The sequence below is a fragment of the Centrocercus urophasianus genome, unplaced genomic scaffold, assembly GCF_019232065.1.
Source record: "Centrocercus urophasianus isolate 14NV4802_14NV808 unplaced genomic scaffold, USGS_Curo_1.0 seq_9, whole genome shotgun sequence".
In the NCBI taxonomy this organism is placed as follows: Eukaryota; Metazoa; Chordata; class Aves; order Galliformes; family Phasianidae; genus Centrocercus; species Centrocercus urophasianus.
This window is the reverse complement of record NW_024885532.1, coordinates 35772151-35791074: the sequence shown is the minus strand read 5'-3', so window position 1 is coordinate 35791074 and position 18924 is coordinate 35772151. Positions and strand designations below refer to the sequence as shown.

The 18924-nt window shown below is 39.1% G+C and overlaps 1 protein-coding gene across 3 annotated transcripts in view; it reads left to right on the top strand.

Moving 5' to 3' along the window:
• The window catches only part of GRIA4 (glutamate ionotropic receptor AMPA type subunit 4), a 220250-nt gene that overhangs the window by 128331 nt on the left and 72995 nt on the right, over nt 1–18924 (top strand). For all 3 annotated transcript variants that reach the window (XM_042838826.1, XM_042838825.1, XM_042838827.1), the window contains exons 4-5: nt 1835–2019; nt 17506–17559. In XM_042838826.1, coding sequence (XP_042694760.1) covers nt 1835–2019; nt 17506–17559 — 239 coding nt within the window. The remainder of the gene's footprint in view (nt 1–1834; nt 2020–17505; nt 17560–18924) is intronic.

The following is an 18924-nucleotide window of genomic DNA, read 5'->3' as shown; positions in this document are numbered from 1 at the left end:
AATCTGCATATTCTGATTTTAAAAAAATGAGCATCTGATTTTATTTTACTGGGTAGCAAGCCTGGTGTTTGGTAGTTTTGTTGGTCTACTTTATCAGTTAACAACTGCACACTCACAATACTCTTTCTGTAACTTACAAGGCCCATCTTGCAGTCTGTGGGATTCTCAGTCAGTATCTTTCACGGGGAGCCTGCCATGCAGTGATGCCTCCAAGTGCGTTGCAATAACAGCTGGGGATCCCTGTGCCTGTGCATGGGATCATCCTGTGGAAGAGAGAAGGAAGGCACCAAGTGTATCCATGTCATCACATGAGAGTTTGAAGAGGTGAAATCTTTCGAAGATAGTGGGAAAAACAAGATAGCAATTAAAATTTTTTGTGTTTTGATTCTGGACAGAGGCATTTTCTTTGAATTGTATCATTTCTATCAGTGTGTTGTCAACAAGCATTCCTGCCCTTGTTTTTCTTAAACATTAGTTCTGGATGTGAGATGTGAAACTTTCTTTGCTTTATACTAATTCCCCATTTAGATAAAAAGTGGGATAGTACCTGCTTCCAACTTCAGGAAATGCTTGGGCAAGTCAGGGCAAGATGTGCAAGGTGTCCTGTGTAGGCTCAAGCTCTTCTCCTGCCTCTGTGCTGCATGTCTCTAGTGAGAAAAATTAGGATTGAGGGGAGTGGCAGGAGGTTATGGGCAGGGAGCCTGCCCTGTGGGCTCAGGCAGAGACCTGGGTGCAGGTGCTGCCTTCGTCGCCTGTGAATGGACTCACAGATGACAGTGGGGGCATCAAATAGTAATGACAAAGAGCAGGAGTAATAATTAATGCCTCCGTGGTGCCCTTCATTTGTTGACCTCTAGTCACTTTGCATGCATCGATTAAAGCTATATAGGATCACTGAAATAGATCGGTGATTTTTATTCACACATATCTTTACTGGCATAAATACGGAAGTTACTCTGAAAGTAATGCCTTCTTATTATTTTTCCGTGAACACTACAGCAGATACAAAGAGTACAGTAACACTGTTTGATAGAGCAGATTGTCAGCTGCAAAGCACTATTTCTCAACACAGTCACTGCCATTAGCTGTGCATTTTCACCAGCAATGAACAAGAGCCTGCATGCTGCACTCGTAACAATCTGCATCAGTGCAGGTGCCCTTATGACCACTGCTGAAACTCACCGTTCCTGCCTCATTGTGCTCACAACCACTGTTTGCTCTCCAGAAACATTCAGCGAGAGCTGATGAATGCCAATGGGTGCTGTTTTTTTTTTCTGCATGAAAGAATTCAGTTACACACCTTTCTGCTCCTATGTATAAAAGCAAGAGACAGTAAATTCTTATTGAGAAGCATCAAAAGTCACTTGGCTTAAATGTTTTCAAAAAACAAAAAGTCCACTGACAACAAACAACAAAGCATCTCAGAGTCTAATACTCTGCTTTTTTAGCATACAAATCTTTCTGGTGAATGAGTGGACGCTGGTATTTTCTTTGTGGTATCATGAGAAAGGTGTGGATATATAAGTTTGTATGAAACCAATCTGGGAAATTGAATGGTTGACAGGATGAATTTATATGTATAAATCAAATGTGGCTTATCCAAAATACTGAGCATCATTCCAAGAGTTCTGATTATAGCAATTGTAATTGTCATTAATTACATAATGTGCTCTGATCATGGCTAATAACATAGGTAGGGATACAGACTTTATCTTATTCCTCTCCCTGCAGGAGCCAATATTAACAGACGTAATATTGTTTAAGAACAATTCCTATTTAACAATAATAAAAAACAACTGTTGTGTTAATAGTATATTGTATCCTTTTCTTTTAGGTTATTCAATACTTCAAGCTATTATGGAAAAAGCAGGACAAAATAGCTGGCAAGTCAGTGCCATCTGCGTGGAGAATTTCAATGATGCCAGCTACAGGCGGCTTTTAGAAGACCTGGACCGAAGACAAGAAAAGAAATTTGTAATAGACTGTGAAATAGAGAGGCTGCAGAATCTCTTAGAACAGGTAACACTCCTTTTAATGTCTCTGTAAGCACTGAAATTCCAAATGAGATAACACTGTGCATTGCTTTTTGTTTATTTTCTCAGTGGAAATGAGATTGCCTACTCTTCCCTTTGGTTTATCTTCATGGGCTGACATCTGTAGGTTCACATGAACACTCTATTTGCCTTCCTGTAAGATTCTTATCACAGCAGCCAGTGCCTGAGCTCTGAGCCCCTTTCCCTGCACAGGGCTGTGGGCAGCACCTCCCTGCCTGATGTGTCCCACGCTGGGGCCTTTGGGCTGATAGAGCAGCACAGTGCTGTTGTATCATCATGGTGCCCTCCTTCTGCACCTTAAGGGGGAAAAACTGATCGTGTTTGAGAAGAAAAAAAAAAAAAAAAAGAAAAAAAAAAGCTTATTTGAATCTTGTATTACTTGCAATTCACAAGACCATGTATTTCTAGCTATAAAATGCTTTCTACTGATTGTTGTTTATATTTAAGCTGATAGTTTTATTACCTTAGGAGGTTGTGTATGAACATGGAGAACAGCAGGATATAGGTGCTGTTGAACTGAGAAGGAAGGCCAGGATCTTCCATGAGTTATTCACAGAAAGCTGCTGTTATGTAAAGAAAACACTGTTCCACACAGATAGCTTGCACTGAGCAGTATCTGCTCCAGCATATAGACCTGTCTTTACCCAGTGCTTGAATGAGGTCTTAAATACTGGAAAATAATAAAATAATTCCTTGAAAGGAGCATTTTGTAAAGCAATGGGAGAGTAATTTAGGGTCACCTATCCACTCCTCAGTGATCCCACGGTTGGGGGGCCAGGTTCGCTGCCCACTGGCAGTGCAGGACCTGCAAGACAGGATTGCCATCTGCTGGCAGCGGGGCCCGCACAGCGCTGCTCACACTGGATCCTGATGCATCTGCTGCTGAAATCACAGAATTAAAAAATGCCATTTGTGATACAAAAGCATGTAAAGTAATCCTCACAGACATATATGCATCACATTTTCTTTTAAAGGCAAAAGATAGAGAAACTGAGAATTAATCGTATGGCTGATTTAGAAAGGACTTTTTCTGTCACTGTTGCCAGGAGAAAAATAGATGATGTTGTATTGCTGTGATGTTCATTTGCCCATTTTTTGTGTCACTGATGCCATTATATTTTAACACATGCTTTCTATAGTTGTGATGAAAATCTCCCCACGTTCAGCCTATGTTGCAGTAAAACAGAACACCCATTTGAGTGTCTTTTAAAGTATATTTAGAAAAATATTTATCCCCTCAGCTTTATTGTGTGTGGATTTATACGCATATAATTTCTTTCACACAGCATGCAAATGTGAATTAGAAAAAATATGCTGTATTACCAGGAGTCCAGAGTACATCCACCATCCTACGTAGGTATATGCACGGAGTATGCACTCAGTTGCACAGGCAACGAAGTAATTTGACACACAGTCAGAACTCACTGATCTCAGACATGCATTTTATTTCCTTCCTGAAGCTACTCTTCTTTTTTTTTTTTTTCTTTTTTTTTTTTTTCTCGATTATCACCTGCATAGTCAATTCTTTTCGAACGTAACCTTGTGCTCTTTGTTCAGATCATTCAGAACTGGACTGGATATTGATTTTAATGGAACTAGGTGTTGACCTCCTCTGACTTCATAGAGGTCTGGATTTTAGCTACCTAAAATAAGCACTTAGTGCATTATGACAAGTCATAAAAAAAGCAGTGCTTGTCCTCAACGGGGTGAGTCAGACACTGTGAATCTGGCTAATGCCTCTGCAGGGTAAGCCTGAAAGCTGACGGAGTCCTCTTTCCATTAACTGTTCTAAGACAGTCAAGGGTAGGAATTATACCTAATTTACAATGTTCCTGTGTCTTAGCCAGTCATACAAACACATTCAGAAAGTCGTTCATTTGACTACTGACTAATTTGGATAGGATTAATTTTACCTAAGAAATAAGCTATTCTGAAATTTCACCTCTCCACATGCCTTGTGCCATGGTTCATGGCAGAAGCTGTACCCACTCTGTATTTGAGGTCTGTCTTCATGGAACATTCTTTTCTGGATCACAACAATGTATCTGAAATCCAAACTCCAGAACTGTGCACAAGCCAGCATGTGCATTTTTTATTATATAGTTTTCCTTTCAGATTTTTATGTTTCTGTAATGAGGCTGATTTTTTGATATTTTCTAGAAAGGGATGGTAGGATAAGTGTTAAATTCAGGAGATTCCTACCCTCAGGTACTTACATCTAATTTACTTGGATTGCCCACAACAAGTTTTGAGTTTTCCCTTCTGAGGCTATGCCAAGCCACACCATCGTGGTTTTCTCAATAATGCTATGTTTCTCTTCCTTAGCCATGCTCCCCCACACAGGACTACACATTATCTGGTTGATAGTAGAGATATTTGGTGTTGATAGAAACATTTCACTTGGTTTCTGTAGTAGTGCCAATTGGCATGGCTGAGTTTAAGCACTGGAAAAAGGCATCACTTTGAGCAAGGTCATAATTGCTTTGATTCATTCCTTCGATTCCTCAGTGAGAGAAGCAGTATCTTCAGCCTGAGTCAGTACCCATCCACTTACTCTCAAAAATCTGCCGTAACTCAAGTGTACCAAGATAATTTTAGCTCTTTTTTGGATTTTATTGTCAGGATAGTGAAAGAACACCCTAACTCCTTAATATCATATAACCACTATAGTGAGAAATGCTTTTGGTTATCTCTGAGTGAGATTCTTCCTCTATACACACCTCTAGCATACCTCATCTTCCTGAAATCCCAAGCTATGAAAGACCAAACACAAACATCAATACCTTTGCCATAAGTTTTTCTTTGCTTACCCTTTTCCATTCTATTAACACAAATGGTAAGAAAAATCTCTAGCTTTTCAGTCATCTTATCCTTTCTGTAGTACAAGCCCAGACACAAGGCTTGATGCTGGTGCTGCTGTTCATCCCAAAATTGTGAGTCTTAGAGCCACACAGGAGCATGGAGAGCAATAACATGACAATCTGCTACATGTCAGATTTCTTCAGAACTTCAGAACGTGTGCTTCTATTTTGGAGAAAGCACATCTACATTTTGCAGTTGCAGAGGACTTTTTATGCTTCTCAGATTGTTTTCTGAAACCTTATAAATGATTTCTCTAAAGCTAATGAAGTGTTTCCCCAGTTCACTTACCTGGCCTTTTTTTTCATTTGTTCTGACACAGTCAAAATAAAAATATTGAACATTTTTAATTAAAAAATTATGATAGTCTCTATTTCTATTGCATAACTGACTAGGAAGAGAGAAAAGGTCCCATTTCCCTACCTGCATGAAATTAGAGATAGTTTCTTACCATTAGATTTCCAGTTTAGCAGGACGGAATAGAAAAAAAGGAACTAAACCAAAGATCTAGATAGATAAAATGACATATCCGTAGTTTTGTATAACAGATACAGCTTATATAGCTGAAGACAATTCTAGTGATTCATATTCTTGTGTCAAGGACTGTGATGTCCTTCTCAACAACTCTTTCTACTGTGAGCCATAATACGTTCTGCAAGGGATCTTTAAAGAGCACGGCAAAATTCTTTTTGAATCAAAGAATGAAAATCACTAAGAGAGATGGAAAACTCTGCTTATGTGTCACTTCTTTCCAATTGTGTTTCTAAAGTGCTTCTCTGAAATTAGCACACAAAATTTTCTGTTTGAGTGCAGATCAAGTCCAGGAGGAAGAGGCAGGTCGTGAGGCTTCTCATGGCAGAAACCTCTTCTTCTTCATGAGGAATCTGTTGGCAGAAAACCTAAACATCGTGATTGTAGCTCTTCTTTTTATCCTTCTTCTTCTGCCATCGTGGCATTCCTAGGCACTTGTGTAAGAGTCACATTCAGCACTTCTGGAGATGGCCATCTTCGGGATAAGTCCACACAGCAGACCGCTTCTGGCCATTAAGCTGCAGCTTATCTCTCTCTCGTTGCTCCTGGCCTTGTCCATCTGAGTCCCTCAGACAAACAATTTCACAACCCTTGCCCAGGACTTGTCCATCACTTTTATCCAGACAAAGGATTTCTCAACCCTTGCCCAGGACTTGCTTGGACTTGTCCATCTGTGTCCCCAGCAAGCTTTGAGACAATGATTGTAAAAGAATAATCTCTTCTACATGTAATTGATATTTTAAAAACTTTGTAATGTTATTTCATAGAATCATAGAATGGTCTGGGTTGAAAAGGACTGCAATGATCATGCAGTTTCATCTCCCCTGCTATGTGCAGGGTTGCCAACCACCAGACCAGGCTTCCCAGAGCCACATCCAGCCTGGCCTTGAATGCCTCCAGGGATGGAGCATCCACAGCCTCCTTGGGCAACCTGTTCCAGTGTGTCACCACCCTCTGAGTGAAAAACTTCCTCCTAATATCTAACCTAAACCTCCCCTGTCTTAGTTTAAAACCATTTCCCCTTGTCCTATCAATATGCACCCACATAAGCAGCCATTCCACCCTCCTGTTTATATGTTTCCTTCAAATATTGGAAGGCCACAGTGAGTTCTCCCCGGAGCCTTCTCTTCTCTAGACTAAAGAAGCCCAGTTCCCTCAACCTTTCCTCATAGTAGAGGTGCTCCAGCTCTCTGATCTTTTTAGTGGTCCTCCTCTGGACTCGTTCCAAGAACTCTGCCCCTTTCTTCTCCTGGGGGCTCCAAGCCTGGATACATTACTCCAGATGAGTCTCTATTTCATACAATTAATGAGACTCCATTTCATACAACTAATCCACCAGTACTATAGGAAGCAGTACAATAGCTGAAAAGTCCAGGCTTAACTATGCATCAACTGCATTGTGAGAATCAGGCTTGTGTGTTTCTCTCACATTTCACTAAGAATTTTTCCTTCTTCTCTTAATTATGCCCATTCTTTTTTTTGTCCCACATTCTATGTTAGTGTATTTGCATTTCTGGCTTTTTCACTGAAAATCAGAAGTCAGGTCAGCTTTAGAATAAAAGGGGAATCTATTTAAAAAAATTAGGAAATAATTACTTCTTTCCTATTATGTAGATACTAAATTTCTGTTTGATATACATACAGAACTCACATTTCAAAATAAATAAGCCTACAAAAGAAATCTGTTTTTATTTATTACTGAGGAAGACCGAATTAAGGCAATACTAAATAGCTATTCCATTTGAATTAAAAAAAAAAAAAAAAAACAAGTCATAGAATCATACAATTGTAAAATGGCCAGGGTTGGAAAGGACATCAAGCTCCACCCCCACATCCCCATCCGCTGCAGGCAGGGCCACCAATCCCCCTTTTAATGCTAGACCAGGCTGCCCAGGGCCCCATCCAACCTGGCCTTGAACACCTGCAGGGACGGGCATCCACAGCCTCTCTGGGCAGCCTGTTCCAGCACCTCACCACTCTCATAGTAAAGAACTTCCCCCTGACATCCAACCTAAATCTTCCTTCCTTCAACTTAAATCCATTTCCCCTTGTTCTGCCATTACCTACCCTTTCAAAGAGTTGACTCCCCTCCTGTTTGTAGGCTCCCTTTATGTACTGTAAGATTGCAGTGAGGTCACACTGCAGCTTTTTGTTCTCCAGGATGAGCAAGCCCAGCTTCAAGTCAGGCTTAGTTGTTTGTTTAACATTTATTGTTGTATTTTTTTAAATTCTGATTAGTATTTATTAATTGTTTGATTTGTATCTTTGCAAAAGTATCTTTGCCTATCTTTCCAAAATAGGAAAATGAAGCTCTGGTTAGAGTTATTAGAACAGCAAGAAGTAAGGACTGACAGAACCCCCCTTGGGTTTTTGTGGGTGCTGATTTCCTTTCAGTCTAGCACTGTCAACCAGTACCATAAAAATCTCCCTCCCACATACGTACCAAAGAAGCGAGAAATAGCATTTTCTATATAGCTAACCAGAAATGTTCACAAATTGACCAAGCAGGCTGTGCCCATGTGCTGGGTGGCGAGCTGTCAGGCAGGAGGCTGAGTGCCTGGGTTTGTCTTATCCCTTTGGTTAAATCAGATGGATCTCTGTTAGTAATAGTGAGCACAATACAGACTAAGTGTCTTGGATATCTTAGATGATGTCCTAGAGACATGATCTTCCTTTCAAATATAGCCAACACTGTGCCCAGTGTGTTAAAAGATATTTTCCTGGAAAACCAATAGACAGACACACACAGTAGTGAAAAAATAATATCTGGAAAAAGCAGAACTATGGATGCATAGTAAAATGCACGCATTTAAGAAGATGTCCTGTCACTCTTTAAGATGTGCTTCTATTTAGTTAGCACGATTAATGTACCTTCAGCAGATACATGTCATAGATTTCTTTTGTTATTTCTTCATTTGGTAACTTTCAAGCTAGAATGAAATGCAATAAAATGATGAACTTGTGAACAGATTTGGAGAACAACAGAAAATCATTTTGAAGATTTCAGTGCAAATGTATCATCTGTTTAACCACGTATTTGTTCTTTTTACTTTTCCAGACACTAATAATATGTATCACTGGAGACACGTACTGTCATTTGATCAGCCATAGCTGATGACACTGCTGTAACTTTCAGTTTGTATAGTGTTCAAAAATGTGCCTACATGTACAATGAGGTCAGTGCTCCAAATAGATTTTACAATTAAGTTGAAAAGTGTAAGAATTATTTAGATGGCAGTGGATAATTTGTTAATTATAACTGTTTTGGCCCACTTCCATTGCTTTTTGTTGTTAATCAAATCTTAAAAAAAAAAAAATCAACAAAAAAACCCCCCACACATTCAAAATCGTATAACAAAACTACCAAAAACATGAACACTGAAGTTGAAATTTAACTCTTATGGTCCCCTATTTATTTTTCTGGCAAACTTCTTGCTGGGAGCACGTATGAAATACCACAGAGCAAATAAGTTACCAGGAAGAAGACTGGAGTTTTATTTTTAGGCAGATTTAGATCTGTGTGTGAAATTCAGGCTGTGAAATACTGATGCTAACAGACCTGTTCCACAAACAATCATAGAACAGCAGAATGGATTGGAACAGACCTCTGAAGGTCATCTGGACCAAGTACTTCTCAATGGGGCAAGCTTAGACTAATTACTCAGCTCCCCTGTCAAATTTTGAACACTTCCAGGATCCAGGGATGGAGATCTTGCAGCCTGTCTACGCTTGATTCCAGCATTTCACTACCTGCTCGTAAAAAATAAAATAATGAAAATCTAGTATCTAGTTAAATTTCCCGTAGTGCTTCTTATTCTGTTGTTATGCACCTCCACGATGAGTTAGGTACCCTCTTCCCTATACCATTCCATCAGGCATTAATGCATGTCCCCTGAGACTTCTTATTCCAGGCTGAACAGTCCCAGCTCTCTTAGCCTCTCTTCTTCCATCAGGTTCTCCAAGACCTCAGACTCCTTCTTGGCCCTTTGGCAGACTCATTCCAGTGTGTCGATGTCTCTTGCACTGGGGAGCCCAGCAGTGCGCACAGCACTCCAAACGTGTCTCACTGGGGCTGAGCAGAAGGGAAGGATCATCTCTCTCAACCTGCTGGCAATGCATCCCGAGAGGCTGATAGTTTGTTGTTGTTGTTGTTGTGATGATACATGACTGGCTCATAGAAACACATCACAGAATTATAGAATGGCTTGGTTGGAAGGAACCTACAAACCGATCCAATTCCATCCACCCTGCTGTGGTCAGGGCTGCCACCCACCAAGTTGGGCTGCTCAGGGCTTCATCCAACCTGGCCTTTAATGCCTTCAAGGATGGGGCATTCACAACTTCTCTGGGCACCCTGTGCCAGTGCTTCTGCACACCCTGAGGAAAATTTCCCTGTAATATCTAACCCTTTCTAATAGATCTCCTTTCTTCTAAATGATTCTCCCATGTCTCCCCCATGTCCTTTCATCCAGATGATGTAAAAAGTTGGTATCCATCTTGTTTATAAGTATTCTTTAAATATGGAAAGGCTGCAATGAAGTCCCTCCCGAGCCTTCTCTTCTACCAGAATTCCCAGGACCTTTCCTGTAAAGCTTATTCCTAGCCTGTGTGTGCCCTTCCTGTCCTGCTCTCATTACTGAGTCAGGAGAATGGTCTGGACAAAAAATATTGCTATTGCAAGTGACTGTATCTAAAATATTCTTCACTAAGAGGGCACCTGTTTCTCCAGAACTTTGGCTCCTCATTCCGTGCTGCTGAAAGCTCTGCTGCAGTCTCTGTAATTTCTCATAGTTTTCTTAGGTAGATTTTAAGTAGGAATTAAATTTAACCATGTCTGCATGATGACCTTCATACAAAGCACGGCCAAGTAAAGGCAAAAAGTACATGCTAGATATGAGTGCATTTGCTTAGCACTTCTGTGTCTACTCCTTTCCAAAAGAGCATGTTGGTATTCCTAATTCGCGCATTCCCAGAGCTTCTGTGTCTGTACATACATGTATGTGTAAAAAAATATGTGCATAGCCATATAAAGAACTTGATTCAGGAAAAAAAAAAAAAAAATCCTTTCCGGAAGAACAGCAATGAATTTCCTTTCCTTTCTTCTGCCAATAGCAGTTCCATCCTCTCCCTCCATCGCCATTTCACAAAGTTCAAACTTCAGCACTCCATGTGTAAAAAAGTCTTCCAAGGTGTCTGCTGCAAGCAGCAGCATCTTCTGAATTTTGCATTGCAATTCAGTTTTGCTGTCAGAGATACTCAGTCTGGCTCCTGCACTTCCCAACCGACTGATCCCAGTCTTTTTCTTCTTTCCAGCCCTCCCACATATGAGCTAAATGGAATATTTCCCAGTAGATTTCTCAACTCTGTCAGCACTCTGTATAGGCAAGATGAAGCATCTCTGCTCGTCCAGGGCTGCATTCACCTTTAAATACAGAGGTGAAAACTGCTGTGCAGCATCTGGCATGTATTTAGTGCTTCAGTGCACACAGCTGAATTTATACATAATCATAAAAAGAACATTCATTGCACTTTGTAATACTAAAAATTAAACACAGGTGTAAAGTTGTCACATAGCAAAGTACTAGTATTGTTAATCTTGTAAAAATTACAAGCCAATAAACTCTAATTAATAGCATGTAACAATATGTATTATAAAGCATGGAAGGGAAGTAACTGCTTGGTGCCTTGGGCTCTGTTTATAAGTGCCTGAGTAACTCTGTTTTTCAATGTATTGTTTTCCACCTCTGATCCTCAGCTTCCCTAGCCTTGAAGAAAGAGTCTTGAGATATTCTGCCAGAAAGTACCATGGTAGTGTTAGCACTCCAAACCAAATCTGTCTGATGGGTAAGATGGAGCAGACTGCCATTTGAACGATTGATTATTACTGTTACTGGCAAAATGAAAGTAAATGAATGTGTAAGCAGTGAAAAATACAGAAACTGACGTATTCCATTCCTTCTTATTCTGATTGCAATATTTTGCCACTGGCATGGTAAACCTGAAAAAGCAATGTTTGATTGCTGAAGCTTTCTAAATTGATAAAGCTGTAATTTTTGCTGTTTTAAAAAATATGTTGTTTGTTAGCTGAATTTTCAGTGTGTCTGCTAACTGAAACTGGCAACTGACATTTTTACAAGTGATATCTAGAGCAATTAATTGAGAATAATAAATTGAAGCAGAATACTTATGGAGAAGCAGAAATTAACCAGATACATGAATGCAACAGAACATGAGCTCAATCATTTCTCTACAATCTCCTCTGATTGAAGTATACAAGCATAGAGGATCACCACCTCAATATGTACAAGTGTTTACCAAGAGATTCGCCTTTTTTTTTTACATTTGGTTGCACAATGAGGATTTCTTTATCCCTTGAGTTGAAAGTGCCATGAACTTGCCTAGTCTCTCCTTGTCTCCACATTTCCTGTTCACTCTTTTGGTTTAGTTGAACAAAATGTAGGCTTAGTACTTCTCACAGAGTAACACAGAAGCAGATCATCAGCCAAAGAATTTGGTGCATACAGAGCACACTAATTTGGGCCAGAAGCAGCATCACTGGACTTAGGATGCTTCAGGGCCATAGGAGCAGCACTCTTTGTATCTTTTCTTCATCCAAAAGGTTTGGAGAGTTCCATAATGTGCCTTCTCCTCATCACTTCTGTCCCTCTGTATTTGTTTGCTTTTCCCCTAGAGGTCTATGGAGTTGCTTCTAACACTGATGTCAATGTAATCTGATAGCTCTTTGAGGCAGCCAGCTGCCAGCGCTGCTACCAGCGTCTTCCTCACCCTGCAGTTAGCAGGGGCTCCCTGCCTAGGTTCATTTTCTACAGAGCAGCTGGGATTTTGCACACAGTAATAGGCCCACACCACAAAGTAATACAAATACATTTTGTCACTGCACCGCAAACTGATGAGGTTTGGACCCAAGAAATAGCTCATTTCATGAACAAACAAATAGGCAAAGACAAAGGATGAATACAAATGGTTTGTGAGATTTGTAAAGTGACCTTCTTCTCATACTCTTCCTGCCTCTCCCTCACTGCACATCCCTGGCTGTGTCACTGGTGTTCAGCCACCCAGCCTGCTCCACACCCACTGCACAATTCAGGAAGAAACACGTAGATTGTATACAAACACTGCTGCTTTGTTCATCACCTTCTTGTACATCCTGCCCTCCGTGGTGACTTTAGGCTTTTAACTGTCCGCCGTCTCCCCAGCTATAGTGCTCTTTTGAGAGCAATAGGCTTTAAAATTAAGCATGTTTTTCAATGGCATTTTTACAGCTTTGTAAAATATTTATCCTTGCATCAGATATTTTATAAAATCCCATTTCAGTTGTGCTTTATATCATCATTGTTTCTGCTAGAATATTTCAGGTCAAGTCTCAGTCTTCCATCTTTAACAAGTCCCTAGACCTTTTATATTGTGTTAGACAGACTTCATTTTATTGCATGTATTCTTTTTTTTAAGGAAGTGGATTGTGAGACAATTCCAAAGAGGAGAACCTTTTTTAAAATCCCACCGGTAATGAAAAGCTATCACCCTTTGAAGATATTTAACTGAAAAGAAATTCTTTCCACACTACCTTTACTGACCTTCATCTGTTGGAAAACATAATGAGAGAGATTTCATGCTATGGAAGTTAAGCATTCTTTTAAAATGAGTTATATGCAATATCCATTTCTGTGGCAGTGAAGGGCAGAGACTAACTTGGAGTCTGATTCTCTGGTCAGACACTGATGTAAGTCTGTAAATGGCTTTATCAAAGTTTGTGAACATACCAGTCCTGAAGAGAATAAAAACAACAAATAAGAGAGAGAGCATAAAAGCAGACACTTAGACCTCTTCTTCTTTTTGATAATGGAATAGTTCCCATTTCCTAAACCAGACTATTGTTCAGCTAAATATAACTAATAGCTTTGCTTGGTAAAGTCAAAAAGTTCCACGTTGTGTATAAAGCCTAAGTTTCATTCAGATCTCCCTGGCTCTGCTTTTACCACACTTCCAAGTCAACAGTATTATTCTGACTACTGTAATTATCACTTGACATTACTGACATTACAGAATAAGATAAGAATAATAACAGCAGGACAAGGGGAAATGGTTTTAAGTTGAAGGAAGGAAGATTTAGGGTGGATGTCAGGGGGAAGTTCTTTGCTATAAGAGTGGTGAGGTGCTGGAACAGGCTGCCCAGAGAGGTTGTGGATGCCTGTCCCTGCAGGTGTTCAAGGCCAGGTTGGATGGGGCCCTGGGCAGCCTGGTCCAGTATTAAATGTGGATGTTGGTGGCCCTGCCTGCAACAGGGAGATTGAAGCTGGATAATCCTTGAGGTCCCTTCCAACCCAAGTCATTCTATGATGATTCTGTGATTCCATGATAAGGCATGCTAGATCAACAAGAAAAAGTTCTCACAATACACTGTTCTTACACACAAATGCATTTAATAATGTGAGTGATTTTCAATAGAGCATAATAGTGTTTTGTATTTTTTCTAAGTTCATCTTTTTGTGGACTTAAAGACGGACATACAAAATGATCTTTGAAAAAAAAAATTGTGTTAGCTTCTTATAAGGCACTGATAGTTGATGTCCTTAGTATTTCATTTTGTTTGATTCTCTGTTGCTACATTTACTAAAACAAAATATTCACTAATAGTGTGAGTAGTAGTTAATACTTTGACTCTCCCAGACTCTCCCAGGCTCTGTGCTGGGCTGGGTGCGGGCTGCATCAGGGCTGCTCCGTGGCAGGGCCACCACATGGGGCTGTGACACCTCAGCCTCTCTTCAGGGCCTCCATTTTGAAATGAAGATAGCTCCCAGGGCCCAATCTCACACCATAAGTGCGCCTGCCACCTGTCCCACATGCACATGCAGCATCTTAATTTGCTTCAGGAATGTGCTTTTTGGAGTGGGTGTCCTGATTGTGGCCATTTAATTGTGCTGTGTTTCACATCAAGGGTATCCTGTGGTCTCAATTTCTTCTTCTCATCAATTTCTTCTGGGTGATGCCAAATGAGAAGATATGCCTTAGATGTGAACTTGCTTCCATTGTGAGTTGTGTCCAAGGAGCAAGTTAGTGACAATCAAGAATAAAACCCTGAACCATGCTTGGAATGGATTCCAGCTCCCTAGCACAAAAACCTGTGCTGTGTACTCCCCATCTTACGGAGTTTGCTGCTTGCTGTCATGGAGATGATAGTACAACTCTGTCCTTTCTCTGCATTGTTACTGAGCTTGGCCTTTTGGCCAAATTTGGGAATGTACAAGGTGGCATGTGGTATTTTAAGGTGTCTCCAGACTTAGAGAATTTCTATATCAAAAGATTTCTGGAAGATACCTCATTTACCAAAATCTCAGTCCTCTTTTTCTCTTTCGGAGTAAATGTCTGTTTCTTTTTTTTAACCTTACTTCTCAGCTCTACCACAAGAAAAAAATACTCTTTCCTGACTCACTAGCACTCATGTCTTTACTGTGTAATTCATGGCTATAGCTTCTATGGTCAAAGTCTCATCTCTTTTAAAGACTCCAGTCACTGATATCACTTAAAGGATAGAGAAGGAAAATGTTTAAGTCTGTGGAGCTCTTTGAGAAATTCCTTTTCTTATTAGAAATTTATCTTAGTGCAGAAGTACAACATAAAGAGGGATGGTTCGTCAGGTAGCAAGGACTTCTATCCCATAAAGCTGCACCTTTAAGAATTCAAGAGATAACGGTGGAAGCTATTTTCACTAAACAGGCACTTTTTTCCTAAATCGTGAGTGATAAAAATCAGAATTGTGTTTAATCTTGTTGAAAATGCAAGCGTACAGCATCTTTTCTTTTCTCTGTCTGTGTGATCAACATTTTTAGGGTGAAATTCATCTCAGTTAACACTAGGGATATAAAATGTAGGTGCCTACATCAGGTCTAATCATCATCAACTCTTCTTGTAGTCAGCGGAGAAAAATAAGCACTTTCAGGGCACAAGCTGTCTAATTAATTTTAGACGTGTACTTCAGAATAAGATGAATCATTTCCTCTGAGTGCCTGTTCTTTCTACTGACTAAAGGAAGCACGGACAACTAGATATGTAGATGTGTACCTTTATTACATACCTTCAGAAACAAACTTTGAGAGAATATGCTTACAAAAATCTTTCTTTTTTTCATAAATATTCTGTATTTTTAATATTAAACCTGGGAATTCTGCAGTCATTTCTACATGCATTTGCTAAGAGAAAGAACAGAGGCAAATCCATTTAATCATTTGCAATATTTACTCATTTTGACTACGTGAAAAACTACAGAAATATAGATGTTATACCTCAATTGATGCATGCTTACCTTGTGCATGCTTAATATAAGCAATATGTTCAATGATTATCATAATTTGTGTTACAAAACCACACCAAGGAACGAATCACTAAGGATGTTAACTGCCAAAACTATATCAGGTCCTAAGAGCTCAAAGGGAGTTGCAGTGATTTCCCAAGCTGAGGATCTGGCCCATGATTATCCCATTGCATTCATTTTAAATCACATCCTCTTACACTGAAACTGTGATGCTGTATATGTTCAAATTGTGGGGCTTTAATCTCTATCATTTTCCCTCAAGTAGGGAGGCAAGCATATTGTCATGACCACAGACTGTGGAGGAAGTATGTATGTAAAAGTATTACTGATGTCGGAGATCACATTTCCATTGAAATCATTCAAGTCTCTCCTTGTACTAGCAAGGAAGTGAATTCATTATTTACAGTGGGGAAAAAAAAGAAAAAAAAAAAAAGAAATTTAATTACTGATATTAATAAATGATAACAAATTGCATATTCACTTTATTACTTTAAAATAATGAAATTAATTATTATCAGTGTGCAGCACATGGCAAACATTTACCTATATCTTACTTATTCATTTGAAAGGAAGATAAAAATGTACAGTGGGGATGAGTGCTTGAGGAGAAAAAAGCATGATTTTGTGATTCTGTGAGTGGTCACAGTGGTGATACGCTGACAGTTGGATTTGATCTCTTTTCCAACTTTTATAATTCTGTGATTCTGTGATATATTTGACTACAAACAGACTTTCTTAAAGTGAACAGTAAACACTGAATATAAATGAAAATAAGAGTTAAAGGGCTCTTTGCTGGCATTAAACACAAGTTGCATGGTACCACAGGTATCGATACAAATTTATTTAGTAAAAACACTTCTAAAGTCTAACAAATCTATTAGCGCTGTTTTCTACTGAGAAGACTCTCCCTCCTCATTTTTGGTGTTCAGGACATTAAATAGGCACTCTGTCATAGAAATGGCATTAATATTGGTACAAGGCTTGGGCTGACATTGGTTTTGTCTAATCTCTGTTGTTGAGCTTGCTGTATCAAGACCATAGCACATCAGGAGTGTTCCCCCTCTGTGTCACTTGATGTTAGATGCTGGCTATAGGCTTAAATGTGCATGGCTTCCCCTTGGGACCAAGCACTGTGTTGCCCCTCACCTCCTGCATCACCAGAAGCCCCTCATAGCTGGAGAGAAGGGACTTTCACAGCAGCAAATCTGGCTGCCTCTTCTTGCTCTGTCCTTGCTCGTTCCCATTCTCAAATCTTCAGTTTATTACTGAGAAGTGAATAACGCTCAGAGTACTTGACCACCTCAAGGGCAAAAAGCTTTGATCCCAAGAGGTGAAAACCCAGTTTGATTCATAAATGCTGCACTCATTTGAAATGAAAAAGTACATTAGGAGGTAGGCTTTCTAGCTAATGTGTGACCTCCTGCTTCTGAATTTGTGTCCTGCAGGTAATTGCTGTACTTGATGAAATAGTGTACTACACTAACACTTTCAATCATATGGAAGGCACTCAGATTACCAGTTCATTACTTTACCCACTTTAATTTTAACTTTTTTTCCCATGATTAAACACCTGGAAAGTTATAGCTACTTTATTGGAGTAAGGCTGTCAATGTTATATTGCTAAGGTTAAATGCTGCAGAATTTATATGGCTATGAAAACACTGTATGACAGGTTTTTGTGGTGTTTTTTTTTTTCTTTTTTTCTTTTTCTCTCTTATTTCTCTCCTGCAGATTGTGAGCGTGGGAAAGCATGTTAAAGGATACCATTACATTGTTGCCAACTTGGTAAGATCCTTTTCTAGAATTATACCTCTGCTTGGTAAGTGAAACACTCAGTTTTGCTTTGTAGACTCAGAACTTTATCTGCCTTTGTCACGAATATGTGGTTGCATATAATACATTCTTTAGAGCATGTAAAAGAACTTGGTTCTGTTGTTTTGCCATCTATACAAGAAAGAAAGATAAAATGTTATCTTCTTAAATCTAATCAAAATCAATGTAGTAAAGAACTGCTATGTGTTTCCTCTGGCTGAATCAGATGCCTTTACAGAACTACACTATCAGTGTTCACTCATCTTTTTAATATTAATAGTGAAACAATTATTGGAGTAACTTTCCTACACTGTGTGGGGAAAATTCATTTTGTAAACATGAAAAGCAGCTACTCCCTTTCAAATCACTAATTCAGTATTTTCACTCTAAGTCTAAACAGCACTTCAACACGAATAATGTTTAGAAGAAGGCAAATTAAGAGCAAATATGATATTTTGTTATTAAAATGGGCTCATTTTTCAAGTTGAATACCTTCCTGGTCAAGCACAGTGAATGTAGGGCAGAGTCTAATGCGTTCTTCCAATTGTTTCCTTTTTATTCTTCCCTCAAGGAATTTTAGCTGATATGAAATATGTTACTGTGCTTTGGTATAGTGGTACCTTAAGATCACTTCAGATTATTTTTAAGACCTAAGGCTTTTGAAATGAGAGAAGTCTATCCTCTTATGGTCTTGCAAATTAGATTTTCATCATACCAAATTTAGAATTCCCCAAGCAACCTTTCCCACACAAAGTGGTTGCTGTAAACAGTAGGATGTACAGTGGAGACACTCAGAGCTTCAGCATGGATGCATGCTCCTATCTATCAGCTATTCAATAACATGAGCAATATGACTTCCTGATGTGTCGCTTCTCATATTCATCGTTAGTCTCCTTTAGGAAATAAATCTCTGTCTGTAAATCTCTGGGTTTATTTTGTTTTATTTTCATGTGGAGTATTGGGTCAGTGGCCCACAGTTATTTTTTCTGAAATCTTTCTTGAAGTTATATGATAATAGACTTCACTTTCTACTGAAAAATGCCAATGAGAGAAATTGAAGAATGTAATAAATAAATAAATAAATAAAACCTGAGATACCATAAAATGTAGCAGCAAAAAAATAATATTTTCTTCTTACTTTAGCAGTTTGCATTACATGGTCTCTTGAAGTTCAGTTGCATCTCTAAAGGCAAATTTTACTAAAAGATTTGTTTGTGTGCCTTTGAGACAAATGAGCCTTAAAACCAGTAAGTCAGGAAGTACATTACTTTTTTTTTTTTTTTTTTTTTGTTCCATGCTGGAAGTCACCTTAGATTTTAGACAGATTTAGATCTGAGA